Here is a 22,299-nt window from a genome sequence, read left to right as displayed (position 1 = left end):
TTGGGGGAGGGGTCTTGAACACAAGACTTCATGCTCTTACAGGGCTTTTTTACTCACTGCGTTTTTTTTTTTTTGTTCATGGCTCTACTACTTGAACCATTTCTCCAATCTGACATTTTGCTGGTTAATTGGAGAGAGGGGTTAGACTCTTCTGCCCTGGCTGTCTTTGTACCAAAAATTCTACAACTTTAACCTTTATGAGTAGCAGGGATTGTAGGTTTGCCCATGAAAAGTATGGCTTCTAAGATTTGGTTATGAGCACACATCAAATGGATCTTTACTCATCCTTCAGTGTGTTTACCCTTTTTCTTCTCTTGCTCCCCGGGGAAGGAATCCTTTTCTCCTTTACAATGTGAATATATCCTACCTCTTTCTAGTTGCATCTTAAAGGTTCATTTTCTTGTTGTGATTATAGACCTATGTCACCATCTATCATTTCGCCAGGCATTTGAGGCATTTCTGGTTAATACTTGACTGTGACCAATGCCTTGACATTTCCTGAACCAGAAGGGTTGAACTAGTGACCCTCTGGTGCTGGCAGGCCCAAAGTTGATTTATTCTTTTTTTTTTTTTAATTACTGAGTTGTCAACATTCAAAGATTTTTTTTTTAATGTTAAAAATTTCCAATCTGGTTTCCTTCAAAAAGTCAAAACTCTGGCAAAATTCTCTCTAACAGCTGGTTGCAGCTGAGTAGTGGCTGCCTGCCTGCTTTGGAAAGGTCGGGCGCTCTTCCGTTACCTACAATTTTGCTACTCCCTACTGTATGATTTGGAACTGTTTTTCACCTTTCCATTCCTCTCCTGGTCCCCTACAAGGCATGTGAATTTGAGATCTCTGCCCTGGGTCGTTAGCTCTCAAACTGCACTCTTCAAATATGAATCACCTGAGAGATTTTGGGGTTGAGGGTCCTACTAGATAATTTATTGAAACTCAGTGCGGCTGAAAATCAACACTTTAGAAAATGACCGCATGTAACTTTGTTTCCGGTGATTCCCCAGTCACGTTTTGCAAGTGGCATTCGATGAGACTCTTAGGGTAATAAGGTCCCAAAGAATGATACTGGGAGTCACCTGTGGGCATAGCCTCCCTGAAGTTGTTTGTTTGGGAGATGGATTACAGCCTCAGGGGTGTGGATGTGATGATTTTGGGAACCCTGTATTCTGAATAGTTATCAACACCTCGGAAGAAAGTTGGGGAATCTTAGCCAGATTTGAATGCTTGATTTCTTGATGTTTTGGGTTGACGGCAGATGACAGGATAAAATACAACTCTAGCCTTTTACTTTTCTATTGATGATTAATTCCAGTAACTTTACTTTTCATCATGTTTGACTTCCTTTGGGTCAAGAACCTTTGGCTACACAATAGATGGAAATTGGCTGAAGGGAGGGAATGTGGGTTCTGGAAAGCAGTGACAACAATGCCACTTTTCTATCACTTGGCCTGTTACAGGAAATTAAAAACTGATTTGGGAACAATGAAGGCAGTATGAAAAGTTTAGCAGGGTAGAAGAAATAGGTTTTCTATTTCCTAGGAAATCAATTTCCCCAAGGCCTTCCTCTCTTAGCTTTGTGCTATATTTCAGACTAAATTCTGGGTGGTCCTGAATTCTTTCCACCAGAGTGATGGGGGACCTTCTTCTGTAAGACAGTCCTTGCTCTTAGCTTCAAATCCAACCACCTGGAGAGATGAGGAGTTTTAGAAGAGTGGGAAAACAGCCATCAATTCAATTTAATTAATAATCATTGAGTATGTTGTATGAGCCACAGGCTGTTCAAAGAGCTCAGGGTTTAGTGTAGTGCAGAAGGGAGATCCACATGCTAACAAAAAAGGAAGATATATGGTGGAAAAGTCACCGAGAAGAGAAAGCAATGGTAGGAGGAGATGATGGATCCTACCTCATGCAGGGAAGCAAAGGTATTAAGGTTGAATTGGAGCGTTAGACAGACTCAAAGGAGCTGTCAAGGCAAACAGCAAGAGCAAGGTGGGACAAAAGCATTGAAACAGTGTCACACCTTTAGAACAAAGTGCAAAAGGCTGGCATCAAGAAGAAATGAGCAGAAGAGTTAAGCAAGGACCAAGTAATGAAAGGTCTGGAATTCCATACTAAGCCATTTAAAATTCAGCTGATAGGTTAGTGTTTCCGCAGAGTGTGGGTGGTTTGTGGGGGTGATTTTAGGTTGTTCAGAGCCTTAACATTAAATAACACTAAATCACAGCGTGAGAAATTTAATCCCCTTTCAATTAGCATTTAACCTGTCTGTTTAGTCAAGGAGAAAGCATTCTTTTGGTGTCAGTGTGCCTCACATACTTCTTTAGAACCTGGAATTTTCCTCTTTTAAAATAAAGGGCTTAACTTCAGACCTCAGGCTGGCAACATTACCTAGACGAAACTGTTTTATGTTTATTGTCCACTGCTTTTGATCAACTTGTATTTTTGAACAGCAGTCCTGGATTTCCGTTACTGTGGTGATAAAAATTAATCAGTGGGCATATTTATTCAAAACACTAAGTTTATTAAAATATATTAAAAATAGGTGTGACAGAAATATGGTGAAAGAATTATGAAGGTAGTACAAAAATGACAAATTTGGACATGTGGCTGTCATTTTGGAAGAGTAGTAAGGACTAAATCAGGCTAGTGACTATGTTTTCTTCCTGGAGACTAAATTAGAGGGTTCAAGAATGGAGACAGAGAAGACAGGAGGCTATTGAAGAACTGTAGGCAGACACTAAGCTTGCCGATTTATTTCTGATTTTCCTAGTGTTTCTGCCTTCTCTACTTCTATAAGCATAGCCTAATGGTTTCCTGAACTTGTGCTCAGAGTTACATCTTGAAGTAGATGTGAATGAAAGATAAAGATCCACTTCAAGTGGATTCTGCCCTTGACATGTTGAAGATACACCTGGATAAAGCTTAGAAAGAGATTTGATTGTTTTAAGTACCCTGACTATTGCGGAGTGTTGTGTAGCAGTTTTAAAATTTCAGCTAGTATGTTTATGACTAGAAACAGACTATAACTAGCTTTAATATTTGATTTCCCTAGTGTTTGTTTTCCTAACTTGTGTCCTGGCTACCATCTACCTATCCTGTCAGCTCATCAAACTCCCTTCTTACCCCATAGGCCTAAAGTGGATTGCTAGATTCTCTAGGCTCTCCTTCCTGACTAAAAGAATATCTCAACACATTTTATATCTGTATGACAAAATAAAACATGCTTTTTTAGAATTAGACAACTGGACTCAGTTTTTGATGGCAACACTCAAAGCATCATAATCAAGAGCCATTGAACATTCATCTTGTTTTCTCCGTCAGTCATGTTCAAACGATTGACCCTCAGCCACATCATTGTCATAAAGTTCGTCCCAGCCTGTGTGACCTGATGCTGGTGGGTTCTGACATCCACAGTAAACACGAGTTTTGTGCTCCCCTGTCTTCCTCCCGGGGACACTTCTCCTAGGGACACTCTTATGAGAATATTTGGGTTGACTCCGAAGCTGCAGTGTCTTGGACCACTGGAAGGCTGGGAATGTGTTTATAACTTCTTTGTGTGTCTGTGGACATCTCTCAACACTGTCTTTTGGCCTTTGCTTTGACTTAGGCTTTGGGAGTGGCTTGAGCTTCCATTTTCAATTTTGGTACCACCTTGGTTCAACTGTTTGGGAAGTGTGAAACTCTACTTTCTTTCCAGCTGTTGCTGATTAAGTATGACCCTTCTGGTCTACTGCAGGAAGATGAGACAAGGTATTTGTTATTAGTGAGTGTGATTCTGGAACTATAACTAAAAGCCAAGTATTTGGTTAGCCTCTGTGCTCTAGCTCTTTTTCATGTTAGACAGAATGAGTCTGTTACAGATAGTCTGTTGCATCTACAGAGCTGTTAATATCAGAATTCTGCTGCATTATGGGTCCAACAGGCATTATGGCCTGGCTTGAGGTCTTCACATCCACAGATAACAATATTTCAATGGAAAAATCAATCCTGAATGAAAACATAATTGGTCTGCACATTGTGACAACTTCAGTATATATATCTGTCATTCTATCTGAATATATAATAGAGAAGTTCTTTTTATTATAGTGATTTGTATTTATTGATTTTTAAAAAAACTATGCAAATTTAAATTCCTTGATGTCTTGTGTTCTCTGCCCTTCCGTCTCTTAACAGAATGTCACAAGTTGGGAAGGTTTGTTGCACACATTCATGGAAAGTCTTGTGGACTAGTTCTGTAAACTTGCTGATGATTGTTGTTGATGGTTATTGACTTCTCTTTCTCTGGCTTTAAGGGAGGCATGCAGTGATGAAGGGGTATGGAATGCTTTTATGAGCTCATAACATATGGTGTATCTGCTACATTCTTTCTTTTTTTAAATGTTTTAATTAAGTAATTTAAGGGCAGGCATGGTGGTCCATATCTGTAATCTCATCTACTTGGAAGATGGAGGTATGATGATCATGGTCTAAGGCTGCCTGGGCCAATGTGTGAGAGCCAATCTGAAAAACAAGCTAAAAGCAAAAGGAACAATGGATGTGGCTTGAGTAGTAGGTATGATGCTTGCCTTGCTAATGTGAGGTCCTGAGTACAATCTTTAGTACTGCCAAGTTAAAAAAAATTGTAGGGAGTAGAGTTTTATTGTGACATCTCATAAATGTCATATTTTCATTCTTGAATACAATATATCACAGTCACACTCTCCTTTACCCTCTTTATCTCCCAACACTTTACCCCTACCCCATCCACAACAATCCTCCTTTTTCTTTCATAGTTCACCCATCCACTGAGATTCCACAGGTAAGAGAGAAATATGACACTTGTGTTTGTGAGACTAGTTTCTTTAAGTGGGTATGATAGTTGTGAATTCCATCAATTTCTCTGCAAATGGCATGTTTCCATTTTTTTTCTCCATTGTGTATATACTACATTTTCTTTATCACTCGTTGCTTGTTGGACAACTACATTGATTCTCTATCTTGGTTACCAGAAATAGTGGTATGATAAATTTGAGTGTATAGGGATCTCTACTATATGCTGAGTTGTACTCCTTTGGATATATGCTCAGAAATGGGACTGCAGAATCATATATTTGTTATGACTTTTAGGCTTTTTTTTGAGACCTTTATGACAATTTCCATCGTGGCTAGACTACTCTTGTTTTGTACCAGCAGTGTATAAAGGTCCCTTTCCTCTCACATCCTTGCTGATGTTTATTGGAGAATAACATTCTGACTAGGGTGAGGTGGGATCCTACTCTAGTTTTGATTTGTATTTCTCTGAACTATTGCTCAGTTAGACTTTTCTTAGGAAATTGTATGTTCAGGTCATTTGCCCATGTATTGATTATTTGCTTCTTTTCAATTTTTGCTTCTGTTTAATTTTCTCATATTCTGTAGTTATTAATTCCCTGTCTGGTGAATATCTAGCCAAGACTTTCTCCCATTCTGTAGGCTATCCCTTTACACTGTCCATTGTTTCTTTTGTTGTGCAGGAACATTTTAATTTAATGCTATTACGTTAGTCAGTTCTTGCTATTATTTCTTCAGCTCTTTGAGTCCTACTCAGAGTCATTGTTTATCCTTTGAAGTGTTTCCTCTATGTTTTCCTCTAGTAGTTTCAAGATTTCAGGTCTTACGTTAAAGGCTTTGATCCATTTTCAGTTGATTCTTATATAGGCTTAAGAGACATAGATCTAGTTTTGTGTCTATATGTGGATATCCAGTTTTCCTAGCATTTGTTAACACAGCTGTTCCCCACCCCCCAGTGGATATTATTAAAGGCAATGTACCTCACTTCAGTTTTGTGAAATATTATTGTAATGATATATTGTTATTATGATATATTGATATATGATATCATATATATATTGTTATTAACATGTGCCTTTAATCTTACTGGAGTGTTGGGACATGGAAAAAGAAAGACTGCTACATAGTAAAATATTGTTTTGAGCAGGTAAGTGGCTGGAAGCCACGGAAGTATATTTGATAAGAATTGAATGACTAGGCAAAAGAATGAAGGTAAGTTGTCTTAGGGAGTTATATGTAGCAGCAGTGTGCAGCATGGTTTGGTGGAAAGAAACTAGAGATTTACAGGTTACTAAAAATGATAGTACTGAATGATAATTAAAAAAATTTAAATGTTGGTGAGCAGACATAATAAATTAAGAAGAAAGGATAGGAATATGAGAGATACATCATGGAAAATGAGAGTCTGGTGAAGAGAAAAGGGATGACTCAAACATGTTATGAGAAGATTTATCATAGGCGAGAGGAAGCACTATCTTAAGGTGACCTCAATTATTTAGTGCATAAGGTGAGACTTGGAGACATAACTAGAAAATCTAGTTAGAGATTCCTGTTCTTGCCTCCTGTAAAGAGAGAAACTTGGGAGTTAAAATCTTGGGAAATGTTTTGTAACTATACAAGATGTATTTATTGACTCACTATTTATTATTGCCTCCTTTGAACTTATGTCTACTAACAAATCATGTCATGGATGGTACGAAGGATAATATTTGTTGCAATATTCATGCCTACAAATATTGGTTGCAATATTCATGGCTACATTTTTGCCTTTTTTTTTCTTTGTTGACTTATAATGTTACTTACCTCAGAAACTGCATGGCTCGATTCTCACTGAACCTGCTGCTCAAAGGTTACTCCTCAGACAACTATATTCTCCTTCCCTCTGCTTTGTTTTTCTCTACTGTACTTGTTTCTGTCTAATAATAAAATGTTATGCATATATGTGTTTGCACGGCTTGTCATCTGTTTCCCTTGCTACAATGTGAGTTCTCTGCGAGCAGAAGCTTTGGCATTTTGTTTACTGCTAGATTCTTAGGCTATGTTGAGAATGTAGCTTAGGTTTCTGATCATTGCTGACTCAGCTAAGGAAGGAGGACATGTAACTTGTGATAGAAAGGAAATGGTTTATAGAGGTTGAACCCATCAGATATCTGGAGAATTTTAACTACAGAACAAGAGAAATGTAGTCAGTTCGATTTGAATTACCAAATCAAATTATCCCATGATGAGAAGCATATTTGTGTGGAACTTAAGGGTAGGCAAGGGAAGAAACTAATATCCAGAAAGATAGAACAGATGTGAAGTGTGAAGCAGGAACAAAGCTGAAGAAGGAAAAGGAAATAACTGTATATCATTTTGCAATGATACAGCCCTGGTCTTCACATGCATATCTGTTCTGTTGATTTTTTTGTATGATTTTGTCACACGATTCCTGTACTAGGTCAGTTTTATCACTTCAGTGTGACCGAGTACCTGCCAGAAACAACGTAAGGGAAGAAAGATCGATTTTGATCATGGTTTCAGATGGGGTTGCTTAGCCCCATGTTCTAGGATACTGGAGTGGGAGTATGTGGTGGAGGAGACTTTGCCTCATGGCAGACAGAAAGAAGAAGTTGGGGTAGCTGGAGACAAGATACAGGCCCAAAGGACACATCCCAGTGGTCAGCTTCAAGCTAGGCTTCTCTCTCCTAAAGTTTCCACAACGTTCCAAGAGAATAATACCATTATCTTAACAAATAAAGTGTGTGTGGGGGGGGGGAGGGGCGGCTTTCCTATTCAAACTGTAACACTCCCTGGTTTTGAGTTTCACGTGGTTTCTCTTTCTTGCACTTGCACCTCCTTTGTCATCATGCCCAATGGAGAACAGAAATGCTTTTAGTCTGCTTTGCTCAATATAGTAGCCTCCAGCCCTGTGAAGACGCCACATGTGGTTTGTACACATGAGCAATGTACTGCTGAATTAAAGTCATTTTTGATTAATTGAAGTGTAAGTAACCCTATTAGAATATAATCTCATATTAAAAAACAGAGCACTATGGTTATTATTACAATGGGTCAAAGACAAGAACCATAATCAGTGAAAGATGATGCAAGAGTAGGAACAAAGGGGGAAATCCACGATGGGGTCATGGAATCCGAGTAGAAGGTGTTCTATAATAGAAACAACTACAAGAATGCCAGGAGATAGCATTTCGGTAAAATTCTATACATTAAACTATTAAGTATTTTTAAATGAAAAAAAATTCCTGATTTTCAACAACAGTGGCAATGTACATAAATCCTGCAATAATTCATTCAAAGGCAGAGTGTATAGTCATTACAAATAGTGGGAAAATATTAAGGACATGGGAAAATATTTAAAATGCATGTTAAAAAGAAAATTGGTAAAATAGTATGACCTCAAATTTACATTGTATCCATGTTTCTAGTTCTTTGGTGAATTTGGGAATGATTTAAATTTTATTGTGGCATTTTATTAACTTTCCCAATAGTTTTACAAGGAATGTTGTTTTATAAATAGGAATAAAAAGTAAACGAAATAAGTGATTTGCTTAACAGATCTTTTTATGTTGCAATAGAAATCAAAGTGGGGGACTGGGAAGGTGGCTCAGTGGTAGAGTGCTTGCCTTGCATGCATGAGGCCCTGGGTTCCATTCCTCAGCACCACATAAGCAGAAAAAGCCAGAAGTGGCTCTGTGGCTCAAGTGGTAGAGCGCTAGCCTTGAGCTGAAGAGCTGAGGGACAGCGCCCAGGCCCAGAGTTCAGGCCCCATGACCGATAAAAAAACAAAAAAACAAAAAAAAAATCAAAGAGGAAGAAATATTACTAAAATAACTAGTACATATTTCTCCTTCCTTTCTCCTCTTCCTCCCTCCCTGCTTCCTCTCATTTCTTCCTTTTTTCCTCTCTTCCTTTTCCCTTTTCTTCCTCCTAGACTTGTGCTTGAACTCATAGCCTTGACTTTTGCATACAACTGGCTCTCTACCACTTGAGCTATGATTCCATTTCTATCTTTTGCTGGTTAGTTGAAAATAAAAGTCTGGAGGATTTTTCTGCCCAAGCTGGCTCCAAACCAATATGCTCAGATTTGCTAAGTAGATAGGATTATAGGTGTGAGCCACTGGTACCTAGATCCAGTCTAAAGTTAGTAAATTTCTTCAGTATCTTTCTCTGAACTCCTCTGGACCCTCACTTTAAGATATCTTACTTTATGGAATATAATTATAAGTATAAATATGCTGGCAGAGCAGCAGAGTTTGTTTAATCTTCTTAATAGAAGGCATCAAAGATCTTCTCTTTGATTGATTAACATAGATTCCCCACTGTCAGAAGACTAAGAAATTAATAAATAGCTGCTCTAGTAGGTGGGATCTGCAGGATGCTTCTACTTATAGCTATATTCCAGACACCACTAGATGGCTCTCTGTGTCTTTGGCCAGGTGAAAGCAGAGTGGATTTATTCAGGTGTTGTTTCTTTTTAATCATTCTTCTTAAAGTAAGCATTGAAGCATTAAAAAAATATGCGAATTGCAAGGTGTGCACTAACATGATAACCTTTTAATGTGTGGGTGTCTGGCTCTATATTCATATATATCTATATGTTGGTGTGCGCCCATTGCATTCATAACATAAAGAAGCCAATTGTTTAATGTTAGCTCTGTTAGAAACTTATGATTGAAACAGAATAAATATATTCCACAAATGTGTCAGATTGTGATTCTGTTTGATAAAGACAGGCTGTACATTTAACTTTATCCAAATATCATTTTTAATCTAACCATATTAGTCCTCCTTTTGTTTGTCAAGGCCTTCAATGCAGAAACAAAAACATACAAGAGGAAAAAGAAAACCACCAGGAGACTGCAGACAGGTGTGTAGCCATCAAAGTGCTTGAAAGAACACACTTATGAAGTAAGTTCAGCTAATGACTATCTCTAAATGAATTTTCTTCCCCCGCTCCCCACCCCTGCCCACCAGTTGTGAGGCCTGAACTCTGGGCCTGGGCATTGTCCTTGAGCTCTTCAGCTCAAGGCTAGTGCTTGAATATCACTTGAGCCACAGCGCCACAGCGCCACTTCTGGCACTTCTGGCATTATCTGCTTACATGGTGCTGAGGAATCAAACCCAGGGCCTCATGCATGCAAGGCAAGCACTCTACCACTGAGCCACCTTCCCAGCCCCAGCTATCCCTAAAAGAGAGAATAGTAGTGACAAGCTACTTCTATGTAACTCCTTAAGAAGGTTTCTGAATGATACAAGTTGAGCTGTTGTTTGGAATTCAGCAGATTCATTCACTAAGTGAGTTGTGAAAATACAAAAATAGACCACAAATATACAGGCAAATCCCACATTTAATAGGGAAATGCCACTAACTTGGACATTATCACGACCAAACTCTGACAGCTATGCTAACTCACACTGTTCAGAAAATTAGTTTTTAAATTGACTTTCTCTTAATGTTTTTTCTCCTGTTCTTTGAGGCCCATGCCCTCTTAGAGACACAAAAGGATCTTCCCTTAATTCAGAGAATAAAATACACAAAAATGTTACTGAGTATTATCTGCAGGCATGTATGGCTATGCGTACTAGTGAATCCACATGACATTTGTAATTAAAGAAATAATGGCACTTAAAAGTCCTCCAAAGTTGTGAGTATCAAATACTTATCACAGTCAGCATTCAATGAAACAAAGCCCTTTCGTTTTATGGCTGTTCCTTCTCTCTAAGCCTTAGTATGCAGCAACCCTATTTACTGTCAGTTAAACTGTGGGTTAATAAAAAGCCACAGTTGGTTATGTTAATACAGAAAGATAGGAAACAACTGGACCTTCTATCTATGTTGAGTTAGAGTCTGTCTTTCCAGCAGAACATCCTAATACATCAATTAAGTCATGATTAGTAGTGAGTAGAATAATTTGCTATACCTTAGAAGACAGGAACCCAAGCTTATCCTCTCTTGATTTTTTTTTCTTCTCCAGCTATAAAATACATAAGCTGAAACAGAACTGGCCTTTTCAAGCGAGGGTAGGCCTGTCACCTTCTATCTTTTTTGTCATGTCCTTTCTGCACAAGTCTAGGTAGGAAAGAATATCTTGTTTTTACAAATTGCTACTGATTCAGTGGTTTAATACAACTCAGCCTTTTTCATTTCTATGACTGGAGGTAATAATCTGAAGTCAGTTACAATGACCTAAACCATTGGGTGAGCTGTGAAGAGAGCCTGTGAAGAGAGAATCCATTTCCTTGCCTATTTTAGTTCATAGTGGCTGCCTGTATTCCTTGGTGTATAGCCCCATTCTCTGTTTTTAAAGCATAACACTGCAATCTCTGCTTCCTTTACCATATCAGCATATTCTCTGACTCTTCTGGCATCATTCTAAAGAACTTCATTGTTTCCTTGAGCCTCGTTACTTCAGAGTATCTCACTCATCTTCAAAGATCTTTTAGCCATAGATGCTAACGTGCCCATTGGTTTAAAGGGTTTGGATGTGGACATCTTTGGTAGATCATGATTTTGCCTACCACAGCAAAAATGAACTTACTCTTTCCCACAGATTCATGCTTATTCTTCCTTCCATCACTCTGTCACTTCCTTCTTTTATTGGTCCAGATAGAAATGAATAGATGTCAAAATTTAGAATCTCAAAGCAATGTGGCAGATGCTGAGAGATATTTGTTTTCATGCCCAGTTTCATAGATTCAATATCACATTTTAATGCTTTGATCTCTGAATATGACACTAGTGTAAACGAAAGTAAGAGACAATGGAGTTTTTCCTCCCCGCATTTAGTGGTGCCTCTAACATGAGTAATATCCTGCTATAAGATATATAAGTGGTAACACACTTGCATAGGGCAATGGTACTCAGTGTAGTTGGTTTGCAATTGTTTTCAACCTATTTTTATTATCTTTAAGTAGTTATACACAAGGAAAGGTTACCATTCAATGAATCAGTTTGTAAGTTCAATACATCTCAGTCAATGTCATACCTTTCATCATTCTCCACCAGCCCAACCCTTTCCTATAATTTTTCTAGTTTCGTTGGCTATACAATGAAAATCCTAACATTCAATAGAGATTGTTATTGTGGTATTATGAGACAAGGAAATTATTTCAGCATGAATCAATATTCTGCTTTCTTTATCAAGAAAGATGTGTTGTAAGTCAGGCGCCAGTGTCTCATGCCTGTAATCCTAGCTACTCAGGAGGCTGAGATGTGAGGATTACAGTTCAAGGCCAGTCTGGACAGGAAAATCCATGAGACTCTTATCTCTAATAAACCACTCAAAAACTAAAAGTGGTGCTGTGGCTCAAGTGGTAGATCTCATTTTCCCCCTCAGAATAAAAAAAGAATAGGTTTCTAAGCATGTGGCAGGTTTGCTCCCAAAAGAAGACAGGCAATAGTACTGTACCTGTATCAATGATAATCTCTACTTATTTTACACATAAGAGCTGAAGAGCTGAAGGACAGCATCCAGGCCCAGAGTTCAAGCCCCACCTCTGACAAAAAAAAGATGCACTGTTAAAAACAATGTTGAAGATATCAAAGTGCATAATGGTATAGTTGGCAGAATGGAAGTCTGGGGTAGGATACACTTTGTTATGTCTACAGTCTACAGGTAATTTACCTGTAGAAGAAACTTGTGACCAGGGTAAGAACTAAGAATTCTCAAAAACCTTGGATATTTCACAGTGCTTTCTATGGGTATTGCTAAGGTTCTATAAACACTGTTATGTGTAAAATAAGTAGAGACTATCATTCATACAGGTACAGTACTATTGCCTGTCTTCTTTTGGGAGCAAGCCTGCCACATGCTTAGAAACCTATTCTTTTTTTATTCTCAGGGGGAAAATGAGATCTACAGGCAGAAAAGTAGAGAGCTGATTCATGTTATGATACAAATCATGCATCATTTTGATCAGAAATTGACCATGAGAGAAGGATTAAGACTTACTGATTTTTGTTTTGAAATGAGGTCTGTCTTTGGCTAGACTTGAAATCATTAGCCTCTAGCTGGGATTATACATGTCTACCACCATGCTTGGCATAGATTTATTCTTATTGGTGCAGGACCAACATCTTTCCACTAGCTGTGTGGCTAGCAATATAAAATTATACAATGTAATTTTTACTTTCTCATTTGATTTATAAAGTGACTTCGTTTGGCAAGGAATGTTTTCTTGGCTTAAAAAGATTAGATAATCAGAGTCATTTACACAAAATTACGTGGTCACAGAGGTAGACTGGAACTCTTTTTGACCATTATTTCATAAGCTTGGAATTGTATTCTACTCTTTAAACCAATGTGGTTGAAATTTGACTGGGGATATTTGGGAAATGGTACAAAATCCCTCATGACTTCTGCAGCACTGGAAGATAAAACGCTAAAGTATTGGACACTAAATTTAGTGTTCAAATAGCTGATTCAAATATAAATCAGCTTTTAAGATATAAGGAGGAAAATCAATAACAAAATTATTTCTTATGAATATCCAATAGTATTGTGGTAAATATAAAGAAAAGTTTGGTAAGTAAGACAGTTACCCCATAAATGGTATCTACTGCTCTACTTATCTGGAAATTAAATAAGTGATGCAAAGAAATTGCTGAACTGGAAAAAAAACAATCCTTCAAATAACCCAAGTCTGTGTTCTTCAAGAGGAATCTGGAAAATATCATTCCTAGGAAAAATGTTTTGCTTCGCTTGACATTTAATTTGAAAATATTTATCTTCAAGTTGACAGCCATTAGGTGCTACTAAGATCAGCCTTTCATCATAAATGGCAGAGAACTACTTTCTCCCAAGAGAATTGCATAGAGCAGTCCAATGCAAGGAAAACCAACACAGTTGAAAGCAGATATCTTAAGAATAAATGATCTTTTCTGGTCCCCTCTTGAGGCACCTACGTCATTTAACACTACCAATGTTGTGTCCCTAGTTAAGAGCAAAGGTAGAGCTGTCTAGCAACATTGTAATAAGGAGGATTTATATTCAGCCCTGTATTTTCAGAGAAAATGACCATCTGAAACAGTTACATGTGTGTGAAAAAAATGTTAATTATCACATAGGGCTTTCTGAGACAGACAAACCAACAAGAGTTGGAAATAGCAGTGCAACCACATTTGAATTGCATAGGTTTGAATCTACACCAATTATTTTTTTTCCTTAACTCTGCCTGATAGAACCAATATGTAATTAATATGGCATATGTATCTTAGTAAAAAGGTGTATCTGTCACTACTTTAGCAGGAATTAATTTTGAATAAACTAAAACTATTAGGAGAAAAAGTAGTTTGGCAAAGGAAGAGAAAGAAAGAACAGCTCATGGAACTTAACGTAATTTAAATGCAGTTGCAACTATGTTCCTATGTAGTATCAAAGGTCAAAGGAATGGAATAATTAAAAGTAAGAAGTGGTTTTTTTTCACTAAGGTGGGTCAAGGTCAGGTGGACATTTGAGTATGTGGTAGCAGTCAGGAGTTTTAAGATGGAAATGTATTTGATCTATTTGATAGGTAATGTTATACTAAACTTTTCTTATGTGGTGACATATTCCCACTTTGGGAACATAGATAACGATATATAGAGAAAGTTATACATTAGAAGTTATATAGATTTATGTAAAGTTAACTAACTTAACTTTTAGTGAATTTCCCTTTTTAAAGGACCTTGGTTCCTTCGAAGCTTATGATCATCTATTTGAATAACTAGTGTTCTTAAATGAACTATTACTCATTTCTCAATGGTTTGATAATCCCAGTAGTATCTTCTTTTATTTAACAGCTCTGATGCAAGCCATTATTTATTAATTAAAACCATCACATGGGAGAAATTAACAGCCAAGAAGAAAGTGAGAGAAGACAGTTGTAGCTACTTTTAGTCCAGCAATTCTGACTCATTTGAATAAGGGACACAATTTGATGTCACTTGTGGGTAACTCCACTTTTTTTTTTTCCAAATAATTGATTCATTCAGGCACTGATACAACCAACAAATTGGGTCACTGGCAGTAGACTCCAAGGATAGTGGATATATCAAGTCATTTTATTTAATGTGTAAAGTGACTTTGACATCCTTTTTTATTTAAAAATCACATCACTGTGTTTGAGAGAGGTGTACCTCTCAGGGGAAGCAAGGGGAAGTTCAGCTATCAGTTTTGCTGCAAGTACATGATGGTCATTGCTAGAATTATGTATTATAGTGACTTGACATTGAGTAGGACATTTTCAATATAAAATAGAACATGTAAATACAGTAAAAGTACAGCAAGACAAGTCAGATCTGTTTGAATTTGAAACCCAAGGGGAGATGAAAGAAAATATATCAAATGAACAAGGTCAGATTTGTACAATATATTTGTTCCTTTTCCAAATGTGCACCCTGAAAGTAACTGTTATAACACTATTTAAGATATGTTTCTGTATTGAAATACACAAGTCAGTATACTTGGCTGAAGATTTGTTTTATAGTCAGCTTGTAAGGGCTGTCCCTGAGGGACTTCACCCCCCCTAGTGGTCTTAAAGCTTTGAAGTTTGCTGATTCTAGAAGCTGCATCATGGCTTTTCTCATCCCCTTGTTGTAATGTGCTGTGGACTGCACCCATCCATCCATCATGGAATACAGACGATTTCCCTGCTAGCTAAAGAACACTAATATGGGGAAAAAATACTTGCTATTTAAGATGCGTGCCAAACAATCTGCAAATGGAAAGGAGTCTGGAAACTGTGACTGTTATTGGCAACTTCTGAAGTATTAGGTAATAAAGAAACAGTGATGAGAAAGAAGCCAGTGATGCTGACTCTTGCATCTCATTAGGTCGAATTCTTCACCTGTATTAATAGCGATGCTCACCCTATGGATGCAATTTCATGTTTATCACACAATGGTCAGTGACAACTCGGTACATCTATGTTTTCTAGGCCTCCTTTCAGGTTTGGATGGCAGAAGTATCTTAGATAATTGATATTTTAGATAATTCTTTAGTTAGATAATTAATTAGCTGCCTTGTAGACCAAGCCTTTTTGGCTCTTCCTTAAATAGGAATCTTTCAGGCAACTAAAAGTAATTTGCACTTGCCTTTCTCTACATGAAAAGTGTAAGATTCAATTTTCTAGAAAAAGAAAGCTTTGGTGCTGCATTGATAATTTTGGCATAGATTCTATGCTCACTTCTCATTGTAGCTTTTATATCAGTATAATACATATAGGAAGTGAAAGTAGAGAGATTAAAAAATACTTTTCTAACTAAATGGACAGTGTGAAAATGATTGAGAATCAGAACTCTTGGCTTTTCTGCTAGAACACTGACTGGGGTTTATGAAATGTCAAAACTTTCTTCAGTTTTTCAATGTTTACAGTGGGACCAGTGTCAATTATCCATTTGCTCCACAAATACTTTGTTGCTAGACTTAATGCCACTTGATATTATGATAAAAGTAAAGCTAATGATAAAAGGGCCCCTTATCTTTTTTCTTCTCCAACTATTTATCTCCCCATGGTTTCTTCTCAACAGTTAAGTTCACAAACAACTTTTTTTTAATTGGAAATATATTTAAGATTTGTTTAACCCATAGGAAATTAACTCATTAGATTCCTTTATTCTTAGATAATGAGAGGAGTCATGATCAAGCAAAGCAACTGCATACCAGCCTCCAATCCCCCTTCATGTAGGAAGACGGCAGGGACAAAGAAACACCCCTCAAACGAGTCTCTTCAGCATTTTTTTTAAGGCTCTCCGATGCTATTTCTAATACTTTACAATATCCAAGATTCTGAACCACTCTGCAGCTATGGCTTCTGTAGTTGTAGAATTTCTATTTACTTAAAGGGATTCCAAACCAAGCACTTTGTACACTCTGGCCCAAGGCTCAGGCCACCTCCTGAGCCAGAGGGCAGACACTGCCTTTTCTGTCACATGCTCTCAGAGCTCCTCAGGGGAGGGCTGGGCTAGGATCATACCGGGAAGCCAGGTGCCCACACCCCCATTCCATATTCTAGTCCCCCCCCCATCGCTCTCCAGGGTCCTGAACTGCAATTTCTACTTCACTCATACACTCAGTTAGATTCCTCTCAGTAAGCTGGTGGGAACATCATGATTTTTCGCCTGTTCTCCTTACTTCTTCCATTCATCCGCGACACCTCACCCCCTCCACTTCCCATTTCATTTCCATCTCTCTGAAAATGTTTCCTTCTACTTTCTACCGAGGTCACGCCATCTAACAACCCGGACCAGCCATTGCAATCCTTCAGCGTGAGCAAAGTTACAAAGCCTAAGTTCCTCCCGAAGTCATCCAAGCCCTTTCCTCCTTCCCCCTCCCCCCCAACCCCACCTCCCCATCCTGGGGCCTGGACTCCCCCGACGCCTCTCACCTGACTCTCCCGCGGAAACTCGTGGCGCACGATGCTGATGACCGGGATGTGCAGGACAGAGCTGACCAAGTCCAGCTCCATCATCTCGCCCTGGCTCTGGGGGAAGGCCAGCAGCGCCGACACCCCCTGCACCACCACGGTGTGGCACACACTCTGCAGAAAGGAGAAAGGGTCACTGCTCCACGGCGAGCTAGGGGAGGAGAAGGGCAGAAGCGGCAGATCGCCCAGGCCCGCCTCGATGGCCATCACGACTTCCAAAGACAGGTTGTAGGGCAGCAACCCTTCCACGCGGTTCAAGTTGTCCACGGCGAACAGGAGGGCGTCCCGAGGCCATAGCGTCTCAGCCCCAGTGCCCTCGTCTGGCTTCCGGGCACCGGGTGGCCCCCGGCCATGCAGAGCGCTCCCCAACCGGTGTGTGCCCTGCGAGGGCACCGGGGGCCACCAAGTCCCTGGTTCCGGCTCATCCCTCTGGGCATCGGCCCGGCTGCTGTCGGGAGCGCGGCTGGTCGCGCGCGGGGTCGTCGTGGTCCAGGGTTGCAAATGCACCGCGCCCACCCTCACCGCGTGTCCTATGCGCTTGAGGATCTGGCAGGGTTGCGGGTGCGACGAGGAGCCGGGCACCCCGGCCAGGACCAGTGCCCAGGGCGGCGGCAACAGCAGACAGACCCTGCTCAGCAGCCACCACAAACTCAGTCTCCTCATTACTGAGACCCGCAGGGAGAAAGTGCGCCCCCCACCACCACCGCCACCGCCACCTCCCGCGCGCGCCCCGGCTCAACCCCTCTCTCTGCAGCCTCCGCCCGGGGGGGGGTCTCCTCCTCCTCCAGGTCCCGTGCGCAGCTTCACCCGACGCGGTGGAGCGGACCCACCGACTGGGGTGGTCTCCTGGCCATCCACGCAGGACCTAGCGGGCCCTCGATCTTCTCCGATCCCGCTGCCAGGTTGCTCCGCCTGGCATCCTCTGCCCGCCAGGTCCCTTGGGCGAGCGGAGCAGACGGGAGCCAGCGCCTGTCACCCACGGCGGCTGGGGCGCCTGTGCCCGGCCCGCCCCATCTGCAGGGCGCCTTGGGCCACTGCGTCCAGCCCGGACGAGGAGCCGGGGCAGCCAGCGGGAGTTCCAATGGAAGGCAGCAGTGACCGAGGAGCAAGGCTCTTTACTTGGTTCGATTCTTTTCCTTTTTGTTTTCTTTTTTTTTTCCTTTCCCCCCCACCCCCAACCTAGGAGATGTCCACTTCTTCTTTTCCCCCCTGGGGTGCGGCGTCGGAGAGGGCGTTCACTCTTGGGGTGCTGCAAAGAAGCAGCCCAAGGCGCCCGGCGCTGCCGTCGGCCACCCCCTGGCGGTCTCCTCCTCCAGGGCTGGCTTCATGGTGCTTCTTCCTTCCCCGCTTCCTCTCTCTCTCTCTCTCTCTCTCTCTCTCTGGCTTTGCTTTCGGGCTCTTTCCTCCCCCAGCCGTCAGCGCCACTCGCTCCTTCGGAGGAGCATACGCGACTGGCCAGCAAAGGGTGGCTCTTCCGCTGCGAGCGAGCAAGCGAGCGAGCGAGCGCCAAAGTTCTCCCCGCCTGCCTCCACCGACGCCTCCCAGTTGCTGAGCCCTGGCGCCTGGCGGTCGCTTGGCTGCGCTAAACGCTCACTGATGGTGAAGTGTACCCCCCACACCCCGGTACCCCCGCCCCGCGGCCCCCCGGGAACGTCCTCCTCCCGCTAAGGCTGGGAGTCCGCCGTTTGCAGCAACATCCAAAAGCTAGAATTCTGAATTCCCACTCGCGCCCGGAAGGATCTGAAATCCAGTGGATCCCCGGGTTAGGCGCCAGGAGGCTGTGACTTTAAGGAGCTCCTCTCCTGGAGCCCCTTGAAAGGCTTTTTTTTTTTTTAAAGTTAAGGGTATCAAAGCAAGAATTATTTACACATTCCACCTCCTCCAGCTAGCTTCCTTCCTTTCATTTTTTCTTTTTCTGTTTTTTTTTTCAACTCTTGGCATGTGGACCTTTGCATTATTTAAAGGATTCTTAAGTGTTCGGGTTCTTAGAATTCAACCAAAGTAAATCCCAGGCAATCATTTGTTCAAGAAATTAAGGGGATTCGGATTACTGTTAGACTTTGCAATGCAGTCAACTCTAGTTCCCAGAATAGACCAAGAGATCCGCAGGTGACAGTTTCTAGTAAGTTCTTTTGTTCCCATGGCGATGGGGGGGGAGGGGTCCATAGGTATGTGATCTAATATTTTCCTCCATGAACTAGGAAGGGAAGAGTTAAAGGCAGGCTTGTGGTTTCCACACGTACAGTAGATTAACTTTATTTTGTCATAGTATTATTTACAAGGATATATATATATATATATATATATATATATTTCATATATCAGCAATTCCGAATCCAATACCACTTCCAGAGAATCATGACCTTGGCAATTTATTTCACCTGACCTTGCCCTGCAGTTTGTGCTGGTTAAATTATTATGCAAATGCAGCTAGCTTTTAGCTCTGGAGAGTTATTTTGATTCATGAGCAAAAGTTTCTATCTTGGTTTAAATCCTTGGGATGAAGATGCTCCCGCTAAATTAAAAAAACAACAGCAACCAAAAACCCAAGCAGGTTGCAAAGTTTTCCTCAGTCCAAAATACTTTTTGCAAGACTGAGGTGCCAGAAAGGAAAAATGAAAGAGTCCAAGGAGGGCAAAATCAAAACCAAAGCTGGAGCTAAATCAGGAGAAGCTTTCTCTCTCCTCCAGGTCCCCAAGGCCTGAGACAGCATAGAGTGTATGGGGAAAAGCCTGCTTACAATTCCCTCTTGTTCCTAAAGATGCCACTCTTTGAGTATTGGGAATATTGGGATCTACTCTGTATGGTTAGGGATGTGTATTTGGTCTGTGTTTGAGCATACAAGAGTACACAGTATTCCCAGTGATGATCATGGCTCAGAGTGGTCATCAGAATACTTGACACAAGTGTACAGATCAAGTCCACCACAAAATAGTGATTGATGTAATCTCTGAAGGCATCCTGTTGTCTGTAGCTAACCATGACCTTGAGAGAATGACTTCACTGATATGGTCATTCACAGTAAAGTTCTGAGGGTTGTAGGGCCCCAGCTCATGATAACCCTAAAGTTTAATGTTGAGAATGCTGAGTGAACAGGAAAGAACAGCTCTTCCTGTTGTGTTTCTTCAATTCAGATGCATTTTTTTTCTTGTCTTCTTTTTGCTGCCTGGTTCTCTGTTTCCATGTTTCTGTGGTTAAACATCTGATATGATTCTTCTCTCTCTTTCTCATACTTCTGTTTACTTTTCCCTTTTTCCATCTTTTCTCCATTTTCCCTTCCTCCAGAGCTCAAAATGTTCAAAGTATCAATTCAACACCAAACTACTAAAGCTCCAGGAGTTGTGTCAAATGTTGGAGTAGGGCTGTACTAAAAGTAGGTAAATAAACTCTGCTTAGGAAAAATTGAGTCTTGTTAGCTTTCACAAAGTCACATAGTTAATGCTTCAACAACATGTTAATGATGAGCTTATCCTTGAGTAGGGGAGACAGATAATATAACATATGATTAAGTACATGTAGGACATGTTGGTGCCAAGGAGAAACACAAAGGAATAAACAGGAAGGAGTAGGAGGAGAGTGAGTTGTAATTTTAGATAGGAAAGCCTCTCTTGGATAAAGATGTAAAGGGATGTACAAGGCAAGAACTTCCAGGTGTATGTGTGTGTGTGTGTGTGTGTGTGTGTGTGTGTGTGTGTGTGTGTGTGTGAACAGCCAGTCCAAGTGCTTTGAGAGAGTGTTTTTGAATATCTCAGGAATAGCAAGGACTCAATGGAAGCTGGTGCAAAATGATACAGGGTGAACACTGGCAGGTCAGGCCAAGTGGCCATAAGATGGCAGACAGTAGAAGCCGATGAGAAATTTTGCCTTCTCTTCTGAGTAGCTTGAGAGGCATAAGGTTAAAGGAGCCAGTGGAGGAGTGGTGGGTGGAATAATTTTGTAACAGGCCCATGTGACCTATTCAGTTGACAGTAGACAGAAACAGTGCAAGAGTAGAAACTAGCAAGATCTGATATGAGGCTGATAAAATCATGTGTGTAAAAGACAGCATCACCACCCATAAGAACTGTATTAAGTTAATATGAGCATTTTCATTCTAAAAAGTAGGACTTTGAGTTTTAAACAGTCATCACACAGTGAGTAGTATTGCTTCAAAATTTTGTTCATCCCAGCTGTGCTGTTAGTAGCAAGAATCAGTCAAATTTCAAAATTGTCTCGCCCAGAGAAGATGAAGGTTTGTTTCTTATATGATTCAACATGAGAGCTATTGATCTAAGAACCAGTGTCGGAGGAGATTCACACAAAAAGCAAATCCAAATGTTCATTTTAAAATGTGCTTTTGTGCACATCTGTGTGTTCTGATGCTAGCCATGGCTGCTCTAAAAGCTGTGAAATCCTGGAAGTGGCCCAGAAGGTGCTCCAGGGAAGAGAGCTGTGGGGATTAGAAATCTGGATTCTCTTCTCAGTATGGCTTCCCTGAGGATATGACATTTAGTCTCCCAAAGCTGGAGTTCCGTCTTTTCTACCATCATTGTGGTAACAGACTTGACAGTTGCTTATATAAACACGGCAGTGTGTAGACTCCTGAAAACCTTTTCAAGTTCCACAGAAATGGGAGACATCTTGCTATGTGTTTATAATTGTCTGGAAAATTATCCTTTATTTTCTTCTACTTCCTGACAAATTTTAAGTGTACTCATCTGGCTTTATTTATTTTTTGTTGATAAATGGCAGTGATACTAACTGGCCCAAATTATAGGCCAGTCTTTTATAAAGCAGTGACTATGTAAGTTTTTATTTGTCACTATTTAGATGAAAAATGAGCTATTGGAAAATCCCAATTATTCTCCCTCCCATACCAACTTCTTTATTGCCAAACACCTTTTTTAAAAAAATGGGAATATTTCTGGATAAAAGCCAACAAAAAGGGAGTGAAGGTTGTTGAAAATGTAGGAAGAAATGAATTTAGCAAACAAATAACAATAGGCCAGTTCAACAAAGCAGAATGTGAGCCCTTATTTATCATAATACCTTGGAACATGGTCTTAATCTTTGTAACAGTGATCCACACTTAAAATGGATGTAACAAC

The 22,299-nt window shown here is 40.4% G+C and overlaps 1 protein-coding gene across 2 annotated transcripts in view; it reads right to left on the bottom strand.

Moving 5' to 3' along the window:
- Grin3a (glutamate receptor, ionotropic, N-methyl-D-aspartate 3A) overlaps positions 1-18,360 on the bottom strand; it is a 142,305-nt gene extending 123,945 nt beyond the window's left edge. Inside the window, exon 1 of one of the 2 annotated variants that reach the window (XM_013023274.1) lies at positions 17,174-18,360. In XM_013023274.1, coding sequence (XP_012878728.1) covers positions 17,174-17,875 — 702 coding nt within the window. In that variant the 5' untranslated portion in view covers positions 17,876-18,360. The remainder of the gene's footprint in view (positions 1-17,173) is intronic. The other variant, XM_013023273.1, reaches the window with a different exon arrangement.
- Between the last annotated feature and the right edge of the window lie 3,939 nt (positions 18,361-22,299).

Source organism: Dipodomys ordii, unplaced genomic scaffold, assembly GCF_000151885.1.
Source record: "Dipodomys ordii isolate 6190 unplaced genomic scaffold, Dord_2.0 Scaffold67, whole genome shotgun sequence".
Lineage (NCBI taxonomy): Eukaryota > Metazoa > Chordata > Mammalia > Rodentia > Heteromyidae > Dipodomys > Dipodomys ordii.
Note: the sequence above shows the minus strand (reverse complement) of the source record. Positions and strands in the feature narration are given on the sequence as shown.